Here is a 19456-nt window from a genome sequence, read left to right as displayed (position 1 = left end):
GCACTTTGCCGGTCTGCAGCAGCGCCGCGAGCGTGTCGAAGAGCTCATTTGAGAGCTGATGGTCGACTTTTTTCGCCAATGAGATTCCGGCCTCGGCTTGCCATCGCGTCACAGGGCGGCTTGGAGGAAACCTTCCACACCGAGGATTCGCCAAAGACGCCGTCCGAACGAGCACATCGGAACCACTTGCCGGCACGTCATGGAAGGCGTGGCCAACTACACATAGCTATGTATAGTTGAGTAGGAAGGGAAGAGACTCTGCGACGTCACCTTGCACGAAAAGGTCGATCTCGTCCAGCTCATCCTCCTGTTCCGGCCGAAGCGCATCTTTGTTGAAATGCATGACTCTCGCGCCTTTCTCCGCGCTTTGGTGGATGTACGACGCAGCTGGCTGTACTAGAGCTTGAGTGCCGACGACCATGACGAGGTCAATGCGCTCAACACTATTGAACCAACGATCGATCCGCCCTAGACATTCGGAGGGGAGTTTATCCCCAAACCAAACGACGCCAGGCCGCAGTAAGCCGTTCTTGCAAGATGGGCAAAGTGGGATCTCGGCCTGCTGGAGTTGGGTTGCGCATTCAACGTCGGTTCCTTCTTCAAGTTCCCGAAGAACAGATTTGAAGAATATAGGCTCGGCACTATGATTCGTTGTGAAGTAGTCGCAATCCTGAGAAGAGCATTTGACGTCGAAGAGAGATCCATGCAGGCTCACAAGCCTCGGCGAAGGATGGCCGGACCGATTAGATAGTTCTAACGCTCGTAAGCGTGTGCATGCATACATGTTATACTCTCGACATACCATCTATGTTTTGCGTGATAGTGAAAACACGCTCATTCCTGCTTGCAAATTGCGCGATTGCTTTGTGGCCGGCATTCGGCTCGGCTCTGAGTGCTTTCTGACGGCGGTCTTCGTAAAATCTCCAGCTCGTCACGGGATCTTGGTGGAAAAATGAAGCATTGGCCATGTCGCGAGGATCGCGATTTTCCCAGGTTTCTTGGAAGGTGGGGATGCCGGATGGTGCAGAGAGTCCGGCTCCCAAAAGGATGAGGATATTTCTTGCCCGTTCAAGCACTTCTCTCGCCTCTGCAAAGTTGACGCCAACGAGAGCCATTTGATCAATGGATTTGTTTTGGGATGGCAGACCAATGCGGAATTGCGACGGAACCAAACAGCCGTGGAATCATTGACATGGCTTCTGGATCCTTAGTGGATGTCATAGAGTTTCTGTCACTTCCATTTGACATGCACGGCTGCAACCCCCTCGTTTGGCGCACGACGGCTGTGAGGATGGTGCTAGATGCTGCGTGTCAAGGGCAACCCGATTCCCCCGGAAGTGGTCCACTATCTGTCACCAACTCGCGTAACCACTCACTCGTGGCCAACGGCCGATCGAACCACGTGACAAGACGCATTCCTTGACGGGTTCCGCCAATAGTCTTGATGAGAGAAGCGGCGTGAGTGTTGGCAGGCCGATTGGGGAAAGCTAATGCACCTAGCCTTTCAAGCAGGTGACTTCAGCAACGCCGCAACTCGCTTCCCAAGCGAAACGGAAGGAATGCATGCTCGACTTCTCCCCAGCTTCTGACGGTAATAAGTTTCTCTTGGGTGGGCGTCACGCCTTCGATTTGGAGGACCAGTAACATCATCCTGAACTGAATTTATAGAGGTTCATCATTCTCCCTCGAGCAGAAATTGCAGCGGATCCATCTTGCCTCTTGCTTTACCTAACGTCGTCCTTCGTCGAGCTTGACTTATCTGCCCCACCTCCGTGAGAATCAGAACTATAGCCTCGCTTCATCCACGTTGGACGATCTTGGTCCGGTCCTGGGAAAACCCGACAGCATGCCAAAGGCCTTGGATACCCCCATCCACTACCCGAAAGAGTATGAGATCTATAAAAAGTCCAAAGTATTTGTGTTTCGCGTCGCAGCCCATTCGCTCGGCCGGCAGGAGGTTAATGCCAAAAGCGAAAACCATATCTCGATATACCTTCTCCTCGGCAACAACACAAGTTTTCACGTAGATACAAAGCCGGTTGGAGGCATTGGTACCATGGACACCACTGCTCGTTTGATCCTCCAACCAAGGCCCTACCATACCTCCAACAGCGTGATTGTGTACACTGACCTCCAAGCTCGCGGCTGCCCGAAGGACTTTGAACCAGCAAAACGGTTTAGCGCTGCCTCGTCTTCTCCAAATGTCGGTGATGTGGTGGACTTGGCGATATCGCATAATTTCCACAACTTCCGATATGCGTTCACTGACGGACATAGTGTTGGATGCAGAATGTGGGTGTGAGTGGTTCTGGAGACTGTCTTGATGCGAACGAGAACTGATTGGCAGCAGCTTTGCATTGGCAAAGAGGCTCAGAGAGGACGGCTTCCTAGCTCAGATGAATTTTGATCAAGCAATTGATGCCAATCCATCACTCACTCGCCTTCTTTGGAACCGATGGGATCGAGACCTAAAGCCAAGCCAACAGGTACCGGTTCCAGGGCTTTTCTTGTGCCGGCAGACATCTTGCGTAGACGTCCAAATGGTCTTGCGGCTTCTCTCAAATGTGGACAGTCAGGGACTTGACCTTGTCTGCCGGGCATTGGCCGCATCGAGATCGGACACCGTCCAGAGCCATATGATGGCGCTCCAGCCGTGCCGCATGAAAATCCAAGCACTGCAAACCGCTATCAGTCGACAGCACGAAATGATTCGACAAGCTTCGACCGCTCAGATGCACTTTGATATCGAGCGAGCTACCGGGGCCATTTCTGAGGCCCGCAAGATGATTGATGCACATCGTACAGATATGGCTCGGTCGCGTGCTCTCAGGCAAATTGCGGACATAGCCAACGAGCAAGGGTTCGAGTGTGATCAGGCTCACGATATGATATTCTTCTCGCAGACCGATTACATTCAAGAGCTTTGCCGGGCATTGCGCGGCAGGTACGCGATCGCCGAGGCAGCAATTCGAAGCGCATTCCAGCCTTTGGTACAATTCCGTCAAACTTCAAGCCTGGAAGCGCAAGCCTCTGTCTTTGCCCGATTTTTGGCGGCGGTGGTCGATATGTCCGGACCGGAGGACGGGTCTTCCGAATCCGAAGATGATGATTAGGCTCGAGTAGCCTGCATTGATCGGCCAGAATGGGATATAACCACCATCCGATGAGGCCCATTCTTTAGCTCTTTTTCTTCCAATTTCCTTTGGTTGGATGTAGCAACTAGCTGTGCTGTCGTAGCCTGTAAGTTAAGCTCGCAAAAGTGGAGGTCATATGATTGCAGATAGGGTCCGTGAGCCCATTCCTGAGAGACTGGCCGTCAAATCGCATCGTAGGATCCTCAAAAATCTGAGCAGGCCCGTGAGGGTGGAGACCAGGTCATATGCCGCCTCCTATGTTAGCCTATACGCTTACAAAGCCGCGGAGCACAGCCTGTACTTCCAATTTAGGCTCGTATACCCTAAGGCAACACAAGACTGGTTGCGGGGCGGTATTCTTCGAAATCATTCACTTAGCACTGCGAGAATCATTCCGTTCAGCCACTGCCAAAACCTCATGATAACGCCAGATACAGCATGCTGCCACTTCCCTACAGCATCTCAGGGACCAAACTTCCATAGTCAGCAGAATTGAACCAATGTACAACCTTTGAGGGCACGTTGACTTACGCTCCATGCAAGGCTCTGGCTCTGAACTAGATGCAAGAGGTTGCAGTCTGATATGTGGGCACAAGTCCGAGCCATACTGACACATATGCCCTCCATAACCTCCCTACGCTCCCCGGTGCAGAACCCAGCCCAGTAGGTCAAAGAGGCCAGCTCAAACTCAGCAGGGTAATAGCCTGCGCTTTCCCAATCGACGATCGCAATATCTCCATTCGACATGGCTATGATGTTGCGCAACTCTAAGTCCATATGGCAGAGCCCGAATTGGCGGCCGGAGAGGGGAAGATTGCTCACGGGTTGCCCCTTGGCTATTGCGCGTTGTCGCAAGCGCTTGTCAACGCACCGCTGGAGATCCTCCACACAGGAGAAGGCTGATTCGCAGTAGGAATCCCCCCATGGGAACCCGGAGGCCTGCCCTCCACTCACCGGGCCTGGCTGTCTCCGCTCATCAGACTTCGCTGTCTTCTCAAAGATCATGTGGATGGCCTTTGTGGCAGCGGAGACGTTGGCTTCGCCAAGGCTGTCTTCTACCGTCACCCCATCGAGAAACTCCATCACGATGAAATCGAAAGGCAGGGAGTCCGGAGGCCGATCTTGGATGCATCGGACTGGCCGCGGTATGCGCATTTTGCGTCTGTTGCCGATGTCACTGCCGTCTAGTTTCTCCCAGGCGTGTTTCTGGTTGCTGAACTCCGTTGCCCCAATTCCCGGCACGCACCTCTTCACGAGGAAACGCTCGGAGACTCTGCGGGCGATCGCATGGGACTCGGCATTGTCATACGCGTCTATGATTTCCCGTTTGCTGCTGTTTAGAACGTCGGCCTCGGTGCTCCACCAGGAGAGCTTCGTTGCACGACATGTCGCATCTACGAGCGCGTCCTGTCTTGCCGTGTCAGGTGCCATGCGTGTAATAAGAGAAAGGCTTGCGTCGGTGCGGCAGAGGTGCGAAATCTCATCACCGCCCTGACCAAGAAGGTGGCCTCGCAGCGATGCGACAGCCAGCGCGCAGCCCACGTGTCTCGGCACGGCTCAGCCGGCGCGCCCCTGCAGAAAGTCCGTCGATCCGAGCCCTGGCAGCGGTCGTCGTGATCCCTGTGCCTGGCGTGCCTGGCCCAAAACACAATTGCCAACGCTCCTGCGCTGTCCCTCTCGGCGCCGAGCTGGATACATTAGAAGGCGGAGAGGCGGTCGCGTGACACTTCACATGCAACAGCAAGACTTGGAGTACCAGTACACATGCACACAACCACTCTTTGCGCTCGACTGGAACACACTAGAAGGAGAGAGCCGACGTCATCCGCCACCCCGACAGCATGTCGGCCCACAATCGCTACAGCCAGGACGAGGACGAGAATGAGCCGCTCAATGATATCCAGGCCCGTCTGCAGGCAGACAGGCGCGAGGGCGCGATGCCTCTTCCCGCGCATCCGCACAACGCTGTGATGCGACAGCCGCTTCTGGAGAATGTATACGACGAGCACCGAGACGAGAAGGACGAAGAGGAGGACTATTGGGAATACGAGCAGGAGTCACCCGGGTGCTGTGATTTTAGTGATGAGGAGAGTTGGGTCAACAGAAAAGGAAGGTCCTGGCGCTTTTGGAGCGCGATGGTTGGGGTTGGATTGCTGGTCTTTGCCGTTGTGCATTACATTGTGTACCCGGAGATTGTGGACGAGAGGATGCGGGGTGGGTTCATAAACCAGGTGGAGGATGGGAAGGTCAAGCTGAACACGATTGGCCTTGCGATGGGAGGCCAATTTCAGCATGGCGCGGTCAAGATTCAGGATCTGGATGAGATGTTCATCCCTGGAGGCGAGAACGATCCGCATGGGAAACGGCGGCTTGTCTTCGTCGGCGACATCCACGGCTGCAGAGACGAGCTCAAGGCCTTGCTACACAAAGTTAACTTCGACCCCAAGCACGACCACCTCATCGCAGCCGGCGACACCATCAACAAAGGCCCCCACAGCGCCGCCGTCCTCGACCACCTCATTCACCTCAACGCCACCACCGTCCGCGGCAACCACGAAGACCGCCTCATCCACACCGCCAAAACCGTCTACGACACCTTCTCCTCCCTCCCCGAAGCCTTCCAGCCCACACTTCAAGACACCGACTCGCTCGTCTCCACAACCAACATCGCCCACCGCGACGCCCGCACCCTCAAAACCCTCCACCGCCGCCACCTCCACTACATCCAGCAAATGCCCCTCATCCTCCGCATCCGCCCCCTCCCGCAAGCCGGCAAACCAACCGCCTCCACCACCTCCCCCATCGCCGAGCCGATCCTCGTCGTCCACGCCGGCCTCGTCCCCGCCCTCCCCCTCGAGAAGCAGGACCCCTACTTCGTCACCAACATGCGCTCCCTGCACGCCGTCTCCCACGTGCCCTCCGCCGACCGCGCCGGCCGCCGCGGCGGCAAAGTCGGCAAGTACAACCGCCCCTGGCGCAACGTCTGGGGCTGGTACAACGACCACCTGTTCCGGCACAAGTCGACGAGGGGGTTTAGGAAGTTCAGTTCCCCGGCGCAAGGCGCGAGCACGGAATCGTTGGGATTTCTGGGCAGGGTGTGGGATTCGGCGGAGAGTGGCGTCAGGGAGTATGCGGGGCGGGCGAAGAATGGCGATAAGCCGAAGGTGGTGGTCTATGGGCACGATTCGAAGGGTGGGTTGAGGATTAAGCGATGGAGCAAGGGGTTGGATTCGGGATGTGTGGGGGGTGGGAAGCTGAGTGCGCTTGTTGTTGATGCGAAGGGTCTGAGTGAGGTTGTTGATGTTGATTGTCCGGGTTATTGGTGATGAGACTTACTGAATTTGGTTCTCATGACTGCTGCGTTCTGAGCGATGCATAGCGACTGATTAGTACTATACTTTAGACTGGTGTTTTGGATGGAATTCTATGGATTGTAATGCTGCTGCACTTTCGATTACGGCTTTCTTCATCTCAGAACTACCTTTTACGATGGCTTCGCTTACTCTCCCGCGACGCAGTATTCTTTACCAACTTTGCATCATCTCCAACCAGGCCTCCCTTCCAAAGACTGCGTCATCTCCAACGCAAACAAACTCCTCCCATCCGCCAACTCACCCGCCACCTGAAAAGTCCAATCCCCCGTTTGCACGAGAATACTCATAACGAGCATATCCGCCATGATGTCGTTCATCCCGCCCGCGCTCAGATACTCGGACGGACATGGAGTGGCGGGCTGGGATTTCGCCGCGGAGCAGGACGAAGAAGAGTCGGTCTCTGGGTGCTGGGTGTTAGTTGGCTTTTGCTTGAGGGGAGGGGTTCTGATGAAAGATGTCACGAGGAGATTGAAGACGCTGGAGTCAGAATGAAGAGCTGATTTTCCTTTTGATGAGTGTCTGCTTTCCTCAACGAGAATTTGCCCAATTGGAGGGCGCCTGAGTAGGCCTTCCCGTGGGGCGGACTCGGTTGGACGATACCTAAGGCTAGCTAGCCTCAATAGAAACTCGCTTCCTCTGCGCTTCTGCTGAGCGAGCCTGAATAGAGTGCACTAGAGAATGCTTTTCGAGTCGAAAAGAAGCTTAAGACTACTTGTCACATGTGAAGATCTAGTATCATTCGTGCTTGTTGCGACTTCGAGAAGAACAGATCAAGTCATCTGAGCCGGCTTCTCTGTGGTAGCTGTAGTGGTTCATCACCGTTGGATGTACGCATTTTGCATTGATTGCACACTATGATATAATTTGCCAGATGTGATTTCATCAAATAGCAGCTTTAGCTCACATGGGAGAGCGCCAGACTGAAGTTCACTTCATGTCAAAGCATTCTGTGCGGTATCTGGAGGTACTGTGTTCGATCCACAGAAGCTGCAATCCTTTTGCTCCCTGGCGCCTCGTTTGGAAAGCATTCACAACAAGTGTTGGGGTTTAAGAAATTGACGTTGCCTCTTTCTTTTTCTTTTGTTCTGGACAAGTCCTAGAATTAATGCATGGTTAGATTTGTGCCTCATTTCATGGCAAGCTCTGTACGCAGCTGAACGACAATCGATCGATCTGACGCCAATCATTAATAAACTACAACAGCCACCAGCTTTGCTTTTCCACTTGGCGGCTCAAGCAATCGAGGCTTCTTAGAATTCCCTTGGTCACATCTATTGATAGAATCAAGCTGCAACATCGAAGGGAAAAGGCACGTCTATTGCTTGCCACCTAGACTTTCATTATACAAGATAAACTATCACATTCGCGGATGAGCGTCTGAGTAGGCTGCAGCGCACGGCAAGGGGAGCCTTAATGGCGAGAAGTCGACTGGAAGAGGATCGCCTCTCGAAGGGTGGAGTGGGTGGAGTTTAGCCAGAGGTGATGAAAAGGGACCACTGCCAGAAACCTGCACTGATGAGTACCAGTACACAACGCCGTACTCTAAACCATTTTCAGGAATTAATAGAGCGTCGGCAGGTCGACTCCAGATCTATGGAGTTTCGCAGTTTGCGGAACCAAGAGAAAAGACAGCCGGGGACAGCGAACGTATTTCAGCCGAGTTGAAGGGCAAGGAACTCCGCTGATCATGCGAATGACTCAAGAGAACGCCTACTTCACGCCTCTGGCTTCCACATCACACCGGTTGGCTCCTCGTTGCTTTTTACCTCGTCGTTTACGACGTCGATATCCATCGCACGAGGAGTCAGTCGTTTCCGCCCTCCTTTCTCGTCACTGTCCAAGCCAGTCGCATTCAGAATAGCCCACCTGAGCTCGTCAATGCCCAACTTCGAGCTGAACCTGCTCTTCTCATCAAGTGATTTCTCCGCACTGACACACAGAATATCGTCCGTGACCGGCCTCCCATCATCGTAAGCCTCTCTCAACTTCGCTCGTACCTTCTCGCAAGTCTCGCTGAGCTTCTGCAACCCTCCACTCAGTTTGCCCGCCGTCGGCAGCTTTGAAGTAGGACAAAGCAGCTTATCCACTTTGCTCAGAACCACCGTGAAAGGCACACCCTCCCCCCTCAAATGCGTCAGCAGTGTGACATCCGAACTCTTAAGCCCATGCTCCGCATCAATCAGCACGAACGTCCGTCTCAACTGCTTCCTCCCCGTCAAATACTTCAATGCCTCCTTCCCCCATTCCTCTCTACTCCCCCCTCCATACCCCGGCATATCCACTACGACTGCACCTCCGCGCCCAAAGCGTTTCCAAGCCACCTCGCGCTCGCCCTCGAGCGGCGCCCGACTCATGCCCTGCCCGCCGACGCCAAAGCCGTTCATCGTGCGCGTCTTGCCGGGCTTCTTGGACACGTGCGCGGGTCGCTCATTGGGTCGGCCAAAAAGAGCGTTCAGAAGGGAGGATTTGCCGACGTTCGAGCGCCCCAGAAAGGCGACTTCGGGGTGCTGGCTGGGTGGGAAGGATCGGAAGTAGTAGGCTGTGAAGAGCAGGTGGGGAGAGGCTCGTTGAAAGAAGCGCGAGGCATGGTGTAGTTGGTCGGTCGTGGGAGGGTTGGAAGTTGTGTAGGAGTTGAGAGTTGAAGATGAGAGCGTGAGATGGGTTTCGGGTTGTGGTTGCGGTGTGGATTTAGTGGCGAAGATGCGGGTGTAGGTAGCTGTGGGCGTTCGTAAAGTTGATATTAGCGACCGCCGTAAACTGGCTGGTAGGTGGAGAAGGTCCATGGTTGTTAGAGATCGGCGGTCCACAGGTTTCGAGGGTTCTGTAAGTGAGGTAGACCGAGGCTTTGGCGGGCCCGTGCTCACCTCCGAAAGCAACCAGTTTCTCCGCAAATTGGCTACGGTGCCATCAATTGCATCAACCCTCCAACGACCTTGATCGGTGCAGTCAATCTTCTCAGCATCTAAGAAGCTCCAACAACAATTGAATCATCGAAAACATGTCCGCTCACGCGCCCCGTCTCCGCTCAGTCTACCGCCGCTTCTTGCGCGAGCTGCCTTCCCGCAAACCTTCCCTGCTCGCCAACCCATCTCCCATGCAGCAGCAATTGAAGAGCGACATCATCACGGAGTCCGCGCCCGAATCACGCTCTTTATCTCACCAGCTGCAGACAAAGTCGGCAGAGGCCAGGCTGCAAGAAGCCGAGGAGATGATGGTGTACCTCAAGCAACAGCGCCTGTACACCACTCTTGTGGAGCGCTACAACCCCGGAATGAACATGGACGATGAGGAGCGTGTTAGATTGACGGCGAGGAGGGTCGGTATGGAACTGCCGATTGAGAAGATGAAGGGAAATTAGATTGGCCCCTGGGTGGGAGTGTCTCTACCGTCAAGCCTGCTGTCTGGGATCTGAGAATACGTCAAGCCTGAATTGGTTGCGCTCAAGGAGCATGATCATGAAGACATATCATCCCACTTGTGTGATTGAACGGGGACCCAGGGTACGAGGTTGTCCGATCTGACACAGCTTTCCTTGCGGACGAATCAGCGAGTGGGGATTGTTGTCCTCTCAGCACTTCGCCCCGGTTGCATGGGAGAAACCAGAAGTCAAATGCAGGAAGCATCAGTGCATGAGATCTGGAGTCTTGATTTAAGCGACGCGACCGCGTGCTGTTCTCTTAAACACACACATCTAACCAGCTTTTGCTGAAAACTGAAGATCAAACGAAAACATGGCCTCTTCAACGACCTCTGAGCAACGACACAAGAAGACTTTCTTCGACCTGCCACCCGAGATTCGCAATCCCATCTACCAGCTTTGCATTGAGGGGTACAATGGCGAATCCATACAAATCAAGAGCTTCTCTCTCAAGGATCTTCTCCCCTCCAGCAACCCGGAAGTGTCACTCGCGGTCGATCTGGCCCGCGCGTTTCCGTTCCTCCTCGCGAGCAAGCAAGTCCTCAAAGACGCTCTCCCAATGTGCATGCACGCAAGCGTCCTCTCCATAGACCACATCTCCCAGGTCGAGGCACTAGCCAGAACAGCTTTGCGATCGCCAGCGCTAGCATCGCACCTCGGTTTCGTGCGCCAAATGTACATCGACGGTATGCACTGGCCGAAGTTCAGATGGCATAGGCCAACCCCTCTGCGCTTTACCTTCGCTACTCTCGCCCACTTTTTCACTCGTCTCGAGAAGTTGACCTTGAAACTCGACGACGAGGCGATGTGCTATTCTATCGCGATCCGAGGCCACGTCTGCGATTATGACATCCCGTCTTTGCGGGAAGTCAAGATCCGCAACATGGCTTTAGAATGGAGAATGAGGTTCCGATCGCCGATCACGGACTGCTTGCAGTGCGTTTTCAGCAGTGAAATCCACCGGCATTATGATTGGCAAGAGAATTTGGATGTCGCGCGGCTGAGAGGGGCGAACAATGAGCTGGCGACGATTTTGAAATCCAAGCGTGAAAGAAATGCAATCCGTCAGTAGGTGGACAAGGAGTACACGGACCGGAGATATGAGGCTTGTTAGATGTTCCGGCTTCGTAGCTGTGCAGCTTCCATATAACGGTACCAACTTGTGTCGATTTGCTTTCAGATGTCACCTTCTTCTCCGCGTGATCATTGGCGAGCCCCGTCTAACACGCAAACATGTTGCCGTCGCGATCTTTAGAGACTGGCGCTGGGGCCATGGGCGATGAACACGCACTGCATTCAGCTTATCGTTAAACGTCGCAAGCATCACCGCTCAATTCAACGACATTTGACTCTGCGCCTTTTGGAGGCACGCCGCGAACAGCACTAGCGAAACCAGGCAGCTGCCCTCCCCAGTCCACGCTCAGATCCACGTCTGCGAAATCATCCAGCGTGAAAGTCATGTTTTCGTTCGGTGAAATGCTGTTGACGTCTGGCGAAATGGAGCTTTCGAACTCAGTGCCCTCTGCATTTGCATTGTCCGAGAAAGGCGTGAGCCCACTTCTGGGCCGCACGAGCTTCACCGGAAGCGCTTTCTCCTCCACGTGCGGCTGGCTAAGGCCCATCGTGAAGACGTGGTCTTTCACATCGAGGGCCCACAGACACCAGTTCCATCTCTGCCGGCTGCGGAAGTGCATTGATACGATGGCGAGAGGTAGGAAGATCCCAATATGCCCCTGAGTGCCGGTCGACGGATCTACGAACGATGGTATGCTGTGGCAGAGATTGAAGGCGTATTCGTCGATTTCTGAATCTAGAACAAGCTCAAAGTGATAGGAGGCGTCGAGACTCTGCCGTAGCTCGCGCAGGTCTTTGATCGTACTGCGCAGGTAGTGCATGGCGACCCAATATTGCACGTGGATGTAGCCGGACATAAAGCTCTCGAAGCGGTAGGCAGTCGTCATGGTGCGGTCCGTGACGAGCGAGGCGAACGTCTTGAAAGAGTCGACGTTGGCCTCCCTGTAAGGTGGGAGGCTGAGGAGCGCCATGCTGTCGTGCAAGACGTGAAGCCAGGATCTGAGGTCTGCTTCGAGGCTTTCACAGGCTGAGAGGAGGCCTTTTATCTGATCTAGGATGTGCGGGGAGTTGCAGTCGAGCTCGTCGGATCGTTGAAGCAGTCGAGGGACCTGGATGGTCATGTCGAAGAGCTGGGTTGACCAGTCGTGCATGGGCGCTCGGAACGCCGCTGCTCGCCATTCGGGTGAATCATAAGAATCCGCTTTTCTGAGCAAATAGGACCTGGCCAGTGATCCGTGCCGCGCATTGCAATACAACATCAGAGACAGATCCGTGTCAAGCGAATCTGGACCCCTGGAAAGTAGCAACTGCTGGACGCCTTCTACGTGCCCAAACCAGCCCATGCCTTCCGTGCGGATCTTCTCGTAAAACTCGCAGACGACGAGTAGACTTGCGGCCGCGAGGACGGTATTGTCCCGCACACTTGTCGCTTTCGAGACGGCGTACGCTAAGCTCGCGAGTGCTTTTCCGTAAGATGGTACGGATGCAGCAAGAAAGCGTTGCTCGTTATGAGCATGTCCGACTTGCACCAGAGCTAGTGTGTTGAGGCCGTCTCTGAGGGCTGGCTCGGTTTCAGCTAGAGCGATAGCTTCGCGGAGGTAGTCGAAGTGCATGCCTCGTGAGCCGCATGTCACGGGCATATAGATGCTCAACCAGGTATTGTAGAGTTGCATTTGGTTCGCAGCAGCGCCGAGGAATTGCTTCGGTGGCAACATCAAAGACCATGTCTGGAACGCCTGCCGGGTCGCGTTGAATGTGGTGACATCCGTAGTAAACCGTCCACTGCTCCCTCGAGAAACCAAAGATGCTTTCACACCGTAGGACTTCTGCGCTTTGTTGACAGTCATGGTTGTCTGATCCTCAAACTCCAATCCGCCTTTCTCGCGACGGTAACCAGGGCAAGGCACGCCATGTTTGGCACACCGCTCGCAGCCTGGCCGCGCTTCATCGCATCTGATTTTCCTCTTCCGGCACTGGAAGCACCCCGTGGACCTCGGAGGCATGCCGTATGTACTAGGTTTCTGCCCTGGAGGAAACTTCGAGCATTGAGGCTGAAATGCTAGAGTTGGGGTTCGTAGCGCGAGGTTCCACGCACGTGTTGTAGATGCGGCGGGGGCTGCTGACGCTTACATTGGACTCTATTGATCCTTCGCCAAGGCATCTTTGACATGAGAGCCACAACACTGATGTTACTTCACGCAATCACTAAAGCTGTCGTCCGCTCGCTCCTCCATTGTGGGAGCCTGCCATGAGTGTGTTTGCACATGATTTGAATGGCTAATTTGCACGAGATCCATTGCATTCAGTCTGGAAATAAGTACTAATTGCAAATCATCAAACGCCCAAACACCGCCTGTCGAGAGAGAAATGAAAGTCGTGATTGTCTTTTTTGTTTTTGTTTTCTTTTTCTCTTTCGCTTTTCAGTCTGATCATGACTCTTGTTGTCCCCAAAGCAAAAGCAATATTCCATATCGGACAGAAACAAAGCAAAACGCTTGCAAGAAAATCCCACGGGACATCGGCTGAGATCAGATGTAGAAGAACGTGTTCTTCAAGTTGGGGTGGATCGTGCCATCCCACTCCGTCGCGCCCCCTGAGGCCGTAGTGCTGTCGTCGCGGTCCTCCTGCAGCGTGTTGTACAAGTACGCTCTGGCCCGCTCGGCAAGGATGTCGGCATAGTACGCCGGAGGGACGATCGACACGGCTTTGGTGGCACGGCCGAACATGTAGCACAGGTGGTGTGTGATCTGCTCAAGGCTGTTCGCGTCGAAGCCAATGTCGTCTTTGATAACGACGTAGTGGGCTGGGCGTGCTGTGCCTTGCAGACCTTGGTGCGCCTGGAGGAAGAACTCGTGCAAAATCTTGCCGGTGATGCCACGGTCGACAACGGTGCCAGGCTTGCAGTTGAGGCTCCCTTGTTGGCGCTGTGGGTTGTAATCGGCGTCCTGGTCTTGGGTCGGATAGAACCTGATGTGGTGCCTTTTGCCGACGACAATGACGGCCATTCTGGGATGGTTCTTCTCAGGACCGTACTTCCTGTTGAATGCGGCGCGGAAGTGAGGGAGCTCCCTCTCCAGAACCAGTTGGTATTGCCCTTCAGATACGCCATCACGGTAGACCAGAATCTTCTTTGGAAGCGCTCTGCCATTCTCCGGATTCTCTTTCCAGCAATTCAGGCGCTCGACAATCATGTCTTCCAGGCTCTTGACGGTATCGCCTTCCTTGCGCTCCTTGTCATCAACCATTTCCTGCTTACCCTTCTGCTTACGGATGCTTCCAGGCCACTGACACAAGTGCTTATCCTTGTTCGCGACCACGCAGGCGATACTCGGCGCACCTTTGGCACTCTGCGGAGACGGGTGAGTGACGTCAATGCCCATTAGCATCGTATTGGCATCCAGAGGGTTGACGAGCATCTGATCCAGTTGGTGGTTGATGCCGTTACCCTTGATGTTGAATTTCAAGGCCAGATTACCCATGTACATGCCTTGCCCGTTAGGCTTCTGCAGCTTGCTGCCGACTGAGCAAATGGTCTGAATGCCGTACTGCGTGTCTGCGTAGTACTTGATACGTGCATAAAGCCACTTGTCATTCCTTGGAAGAACGATGAAGAGGATTCTGACCTGGCGCTTCGACGCTTTTGCAAACAATGCGTCCAAGACCGAGTTGTTCTTGCCTCGATTGTTCATACCATCTAGCGGCTCCACGGTACCAAAGGTCATGTCATTCCAAGTGCCCATTCGCAGGCCGTAGTTGGTTAGGAAGTTGCGAAGAGTGCTGATGAGTTGCTCTGGAGGAAGCATATCTCCCTGAGGATTGCTTCGGAGGGTCTCTTGTCTGCCACGTTCGTTAAGGACGCAGACAGCGAAGGACTCGTAGCTCCCTCCTTTTACGAACGTCTGGTCTGCGCAGTTCCAAGACCCGTTGTTGGCTCTCACGGACTTTTTTCTGTACTTCACTGCTGGGGCATCGAGGATTCTTCCGGGTACTGTAAGCATTGTCGTCGTGACTCGGAAGCCAAATGGCTGAGTGGATTGTGCTTGAGGGTTGTTCATGGCAGGGTCGGCGAGTTGGAACAGCCTTAAGCCAGTTCCAGGATCCGTGGAGGTACCAGCGATAGACACGGCATTCTGGTTCGGGAAGCGTGCAGCGAATTCAAGCATCTGAGTCGTCTGGTCTCCGCTCAGGACCTTCCGGTATGACTGGCCGGGAAGCACCGTACACATCTCAATTGGTATGTAGATAGGATCGGTGAGTGTGCCAGTATTGAGTACAGGGATCTCCGGACGCTGCAGAATGACGCCTTGCTGGTCTTTGAAGTAGTCGAAGACGGACGTCGTACGTCGCTGAGGAGTTGACCTAGTACGGTCTTCGTAGGTAAACTTTACTTGGCGAGCATTGCCGAAACGCTCAACGGTAAACGGAGGAGCCTTCTTATCTTTCATTGGAGGCGTCTTTGCGAATCCGAAGATGGTCCGGACTTGCTTGATAGGGGTTTTTCCCGGCCGAACGTACTGAACCTTCAACTTCTTGACAAACATCTCCCTCTTTGAAATGTCTGTGATACCGCATCGCATGAAAAGCTCCAAAAGCGGAATTGGTTGGTAGAAGGCACCGGTGGTGACATTGAGATTGAGCAGCACCCTGCCGGTCGCGGGACGAACACTTGCAAAGTAGCCTCGCAAGGCCATCAGACCACCCGCGAGCTCAGCAAACTCCATACGAGGATGGTCAGGAAAGCCAGAAAGACCTTGGTGTGGGTAAAACTTGTTACCCGGAAGATTCGCAACAGCGGCAGTCTCGTTAGGGACCTTGCACATGATGATATTTAGCATCTGAATCAGATCCGCCACTCCAGCGTAAGATGCTCCAGGTGCTGTAGATGTAAGAAAATCCATAAGGTCGCGGACGTTGAAGGACCCAGCGGGTGAGATTCGGTATTGCACAGTGTCGCTAGGCCTAACGGGTGGTGGAGCTCCGCCTGGCTGGCTGTTGGCATTGATAGGAGGGATCGTAATCTTGCCTTGTGAGGCGGCTTTGATCTCAGATCTCAGATCAGCCGTAGTGACAATGAACTTGGAGTAGTCAGTGGCACAAGCAGTGCCTTGGAAAGGCGGCCGCGCAACCAGCTGCTCAAGAACACGGCGCTTCTTCATCTTCGGCTGTTCAGGGCGAATCTCCACATCATACCGGTAGAACGTCTTCGACATAGCCTGCTGTCCGACTTCATGGGCGAACTGAGCGTGGAAGTAATTCGTACGCAGAACGATAGGTCTCCCGCGAGTGCCATAGCTCGTTCTCGGAGGGAAAGCACCTAGCTCTTGCCCGGCTTGAGGCTTCGAAGACTTCCTTGAAGCGACGATCTTGTCCTCAAGCTCGGTAATACGCTTGTCTGGCATGCCTGGGTTGACTTTTGAACTGCGCAGTTGTCAGTCATTGAGGTTCAAGAGTCTCCGTTCCGTGAGTGCTCACAGATATATCCCGGGCTCGACCGAAGGCGGTCCGCCTCGCTTGAGCGCTTCGCTGTCACCGCCACCACTGCTGCCACCGCGGCCACCACGGCCACCACGACCACCGCGACCACCGCGACCACCACCGCCACGATCTGCAGGCGGCGCCGGACGGTACGGCATCTGAGACGGCCCTCCTCGAGAGGGTAGCCCACCGCCACCACGGTTGGGACCCCCTCTACCGGCATTTCCGCCCCGGCCGCCGCGTCCGTAGCCCCTCTGTGTGTATTCAGACATGGCGTTGGTTTAGTGAAGACCTATAGTGATCTGGGCATCAACAAGTCAGCGACAATGGTGAGCCGCCGTCGGAGCGAAAGGGCACACTTGTTTTGATAAGATACCGTTGCAGTATGAGTGTGATCAGGCGAATCAAAGGTCAGGTACGGAAAGCTGTTTGATCGAAGGTTGTTGGTGAAATGGTGTGGTGAGGTATCGAAGACGGTATATCGCCGGACAGAAGTAGGTCGTTAGGATGGAGTACGCCGTTGTGTTTGGAGCAGAAGTACGCCAGTAGGATGGAGTACGCCGTTGCTTGGGAGGTTGTTGGTGGATGAGAGAAGATGGGACGGATGAGATCAAGAAGAGCCCTTTTATGCTCCGCTCATGCACGTGAAGCACCGCAAGGAGGGCATACACGTGAGAGCACAGCCACTCGCCAGCTGAAAGATAGAGATTGAGAGCAGTCAGATGCTTTGAGTGAATGAGCGAGAGACTGTTTACGAGTGAACAGAGAGCTTCAGTAATGATGAGCTGGGGTGCTGCCTCGTCGCGTCAACGCGTCTCTAAGCGAAGTAGGGAGGCGATGACTCTTCGGCGGCTGGCTGCAGCTATGTCGTCTCGCATGCAGAACTGAGGTGTCCCAATTGATATGGTGCCAGCCTTGTGTAACAAGGTGGAGGTTTGAACGCGGTGGCGGTGAACGGCCGGGCTAGGAACGACAGCAGCTCAGAGATACAAAGACAGATGTATTTCTATCGACAGTAGCGAGATCCACATGAGATGGATGGATGAACGCAATTCCACTGAGCATCGGCTTGTCTCACAAGAGACGGTCTTCCTCGAAGCTCAATGACATCGCTGCCAGCGCAGTGATGAATTCGCGACGATGCTGCATAGCGGGGGTTGCTATGGCTGGCTGTTCTCCCATTGGCGTAGCAAGCGACACCTCTCATCTCAGATCAACGAGCATGTTGGGCGAAGCGCGGTCATGCATTCGAAACCCCTGCACGTTTCGAATTGTTATCGCTTATGGTTCTCATCGGACATGCTCTGGGATTTTGACACTGCCCTAGAGCTGCATGACGCCTTCACGCCGTGGTGTTTATTATACTGTAAGAAAAGGAGAGACACTTCCAGACGTGAGAACCAGAAGCCAGCGGGACACGTTTGAATGGTACTGGAGACCACCGGGCGGCATCATCCACCTGAAAGAGTGTATGAGATTTTACTTATCCCTTTTTGCCGCTTGATGCCCTTGATCACAACTTCCCCAACCAAAGACGTGTCTGCTGTATGTGTACCTCCACAGCAATACCCGCCTGCTCCCACGATGTCGACAACCCGTACCTTGCCATCCGGACCGGCTACTATCGGCATTCCTGGGGCCATGAAGACGCCGTTCTCCTCGAGTTCCTCAGGCTTGAACCAGTACAGTTTGACGGGCAGTGCTGCTTTGACAAACTCCGAGACTTGTTGCTGAATGGCGTCTTTGTACGAGCCATCTATCACCCCTTTGAACTCCACGAAAGATGCGTCAGGGTAATGCTGCGCTTTGAGCTCCGACACCTCGAGCTCGGGCGCTTTCTCCATCAGACGCCTAACAGAAAGTCCGATGCAGTGTCCCGCCGTATGATATTTACTGTTGCTGTCCCTTCTCCCTCCATCAATGCGCTGCTCAACCATGTCGCCATTGGCGAACGCTGCATCTTCCCCGCTCTTGAATGTACCAAAGTGCAACACCCTTCCCTCTGGAGCATTCCTCACAGCCTGCACTTCGAAGACAGTCTGCAGCCCATTCGAGTCCTGTCGACTGATCACACCAGTATCGAATGGCTGGCCGCCTCCTTGCGCGTAGAAGATGGTCTCTGCAGTCTCGAGCACACGTGTGGTCTCAACTCCAGCCTTGAAGAGTGCTTTCTCCGCATCGGGCAGGTCGTAGAACGGTCTGAGCGCAGTCACGCGACAAACGTGTTGTCTCAGACCCTCATCATATTGATACACAGCTTTGGTCCTCACCGTGGAAGAGACAGACGCCATGCCTCGTGCTGAAGACTGCGCAACGCTCACAGATCGTGCGCGACGTCTAGGAAAACCAGCCTTTCGGAAATGACAGCGTTTGGGGGGGAATGCGTAGCCTCGCGGAGATAATCGGAGACAGTTCGATGCGACTGTGAATCTACAGGCCCCAATCATAAAGGAGTATAGAAAGGCAACTATGAGCGCACGACAATTAGAATAAGCGGCATTTGGGAAGGACGCGTGGGGCGGTGATGCTCTCTCGGTGGAATATCATCTTTGACCCGAAATCCACTAGCACAAAAGCAGTAGCCCGAAGACTTTCGGCGTTCAAACACCGATAAGAAAGCGCAATTGCCGATCCCGACGCATCATCACGACTGTGAGGTAAGACGGTACCGACTTTCAAGCGATGCTTGAACCGCTTTAGCAGCACATGTCGTCCCGTCCTTGCCTTTTCAGCCTAATGAGCGGCATTTGATCGACAGCCTCGCATGCTAAGGACTGAGCTACGAGTGAAAGGAACGGCAGTTGCATCGGCGGCTGCAAATGGATGTGCAACCACGTGCGAAGCATTCTGGACAAGCATTTCGGAGGATAACCTTTCCATTGGCGCTTGCTTGTGTGCTTGTCTTACAGAGTGACCCCTAATCCTCGAGGCCGTTCACCGATCGGACCAATGCACCCCGAGGCGTAATCGGTCCTTCGACA

General features: G+C 54.2%; 8 protein-coding genes across 8 annotated transcripts; 2 read left to right on the top strand and 6 right to left on the bottom strand.

Annotated features, from left to right (window-relative positions):
• Positions 1-226: 226 nt before the first annotated feature.
• Positions 227-1115, bottom strand: WHR41_07984 (uncharacterized protein; the record flags this gene model as incomplete). Its single annotated transcript, XM_069376588.1, has 2 exons — positions 227-753; positions 803-1115. The coding sequence occupies 2 exons, from the start codon at positions 1113-1115 to the stop codon at positions 227-229; spliced, it is 840 nt and encodes a 279-aa protein (XP_069226296.1).
• A 516-nt stretch (positions 1116-1631) lies between these two features.
• WHR41_07983 (uncharacterized protein) lies at positions 1632-4607 on the bottom strand. The gene is made up of 2 exons (XM_069376587.1): positions 3666-4607; positions 1632-3608 (listed from the first exon to the last, which is right to left on the bottom strand). Exons 1-2 carry the CDS (start codon positions 4563-4565, stop codon positions 3597-3599), a joined length of 912 nt encoding a protein of 303 aa, XP_069226291.1. The 5' UTR covers positions 4566-4607; the 3' UTR covers positions 1632-3596.
• Positions 4608-4975: 368 nt separating this feature from the next.
• Positions 4976-6460, top strand: WHR41_07982 (uncharacterized protein; the record flags this gene model as incomplete). The annotated part of the gene is made up of 1 exon (XM_069376586.1): positions 4976-6460. The coding sequence occupies one exon, from the start codon at positions 4976-4978 to the stop codon at positions 6458-6460; it is 1485 nt and encodes a 494-aa protein (XP_069226290.1).
• Positions 6461-8223: 1763 nt separating this feature from the next.
• Positions 8224-9291, bottom strand: WHR41_07981 (uncharacterized protein; the record flags this gene model as incomplete). The annotated part of the gene is made up of 1 exon (XM_069376585.1): positions 8224-9291. The coding sequence occupies one exon, from the start codon at positions 9289-9291 to the stop codon at positions 8224-8226; it is 1068 nt and encodes a 355-aa protein (XP_069226293.1).
• Positions 9292-9506: 215 nt separating this feature from the next.
• Positions 9507-9866, top strand: WHR41_07980 (uncharacterized protein; the record flags this gene model as incomplete). The annotated part of the gene is made up of 1 exon (XM_069376584.1): positions 9507-9866. One exon carries the CDS (start codon positions 9507-9509, stop codon positions 9864-9866), a length of 360 nt encoding a protein of 119 aa, XP_069226292.1.
• Positions 9867-11233: 1367 nt separating this feature from the next.
• On the bottom strand, positions 11234-13003 carry WHR41_07979 (uncharacterized protein; the record flags this gene model as incomplete). The annotated part of the gene is made up of 1 exon (XM_069376583.1): positions 11234-13003. The coding sequence occupies one exon, from the start codon at positions 13001-13003 to the stop codon at positions 11234-11236; it is 1770 nt and encodes a 589-aa protein (XP_069226269.1).
• Positions 13004-13268: 265 nt separating this feature from the next.
• WHR41_07978 (uncharacterized protein) lies at positions 13269-16633 on the bottom strand (the record flags this gene model as incomplete). The annotated part of the gene is made up of 2 exons (XM_069376582.1): positions 13269-16418; positions 16473-16633. 2 exons carry the CDS (start codon positions 16631-16633, stop codon positions 13529-13531), a joined length of 3051 nt encoding a protein of 1016 aa, XP_069226270.1. The 3' UTR covers positions 13269-13528.
• Positions 16634-17926: 1293 nt separating this feature from the next.
• WHR41_07977 (uncharacterized protein) lies at positions 17927-18766 on the bottom strand (the record flags this gene model as incomplete). The annotated part of the gene is made up of 1 exon (XM_069376581.1): positions 17927-18766. One exon carries the CDS (start codon positions 18764-18766, stop codon positions 17927-17929), a length of 840 nt encoding a protein of 279 aa, XP_069226271.1.
• Positions 18767-19456: the final 690 nt, after the last annotated feature.

This window comes from Cladosporium halotolerans (assembly GCF_011745625.1).
Source record: "Cladosporium halotolerans strain TM138-S3 chromosome Unknown Sca38, whole genome shotgun sequence".
Classification (NCBI taxonomy): Eukaryota; Fungi; Ascomycota; class Dothideomycetes; order Cladosporiales; family Cladosporiaceae; genus Cladosporium; species Cladosporium halotolerans.
This window is presented reverse-complemented; position numbering and strand designations above follow the sequence as displayed.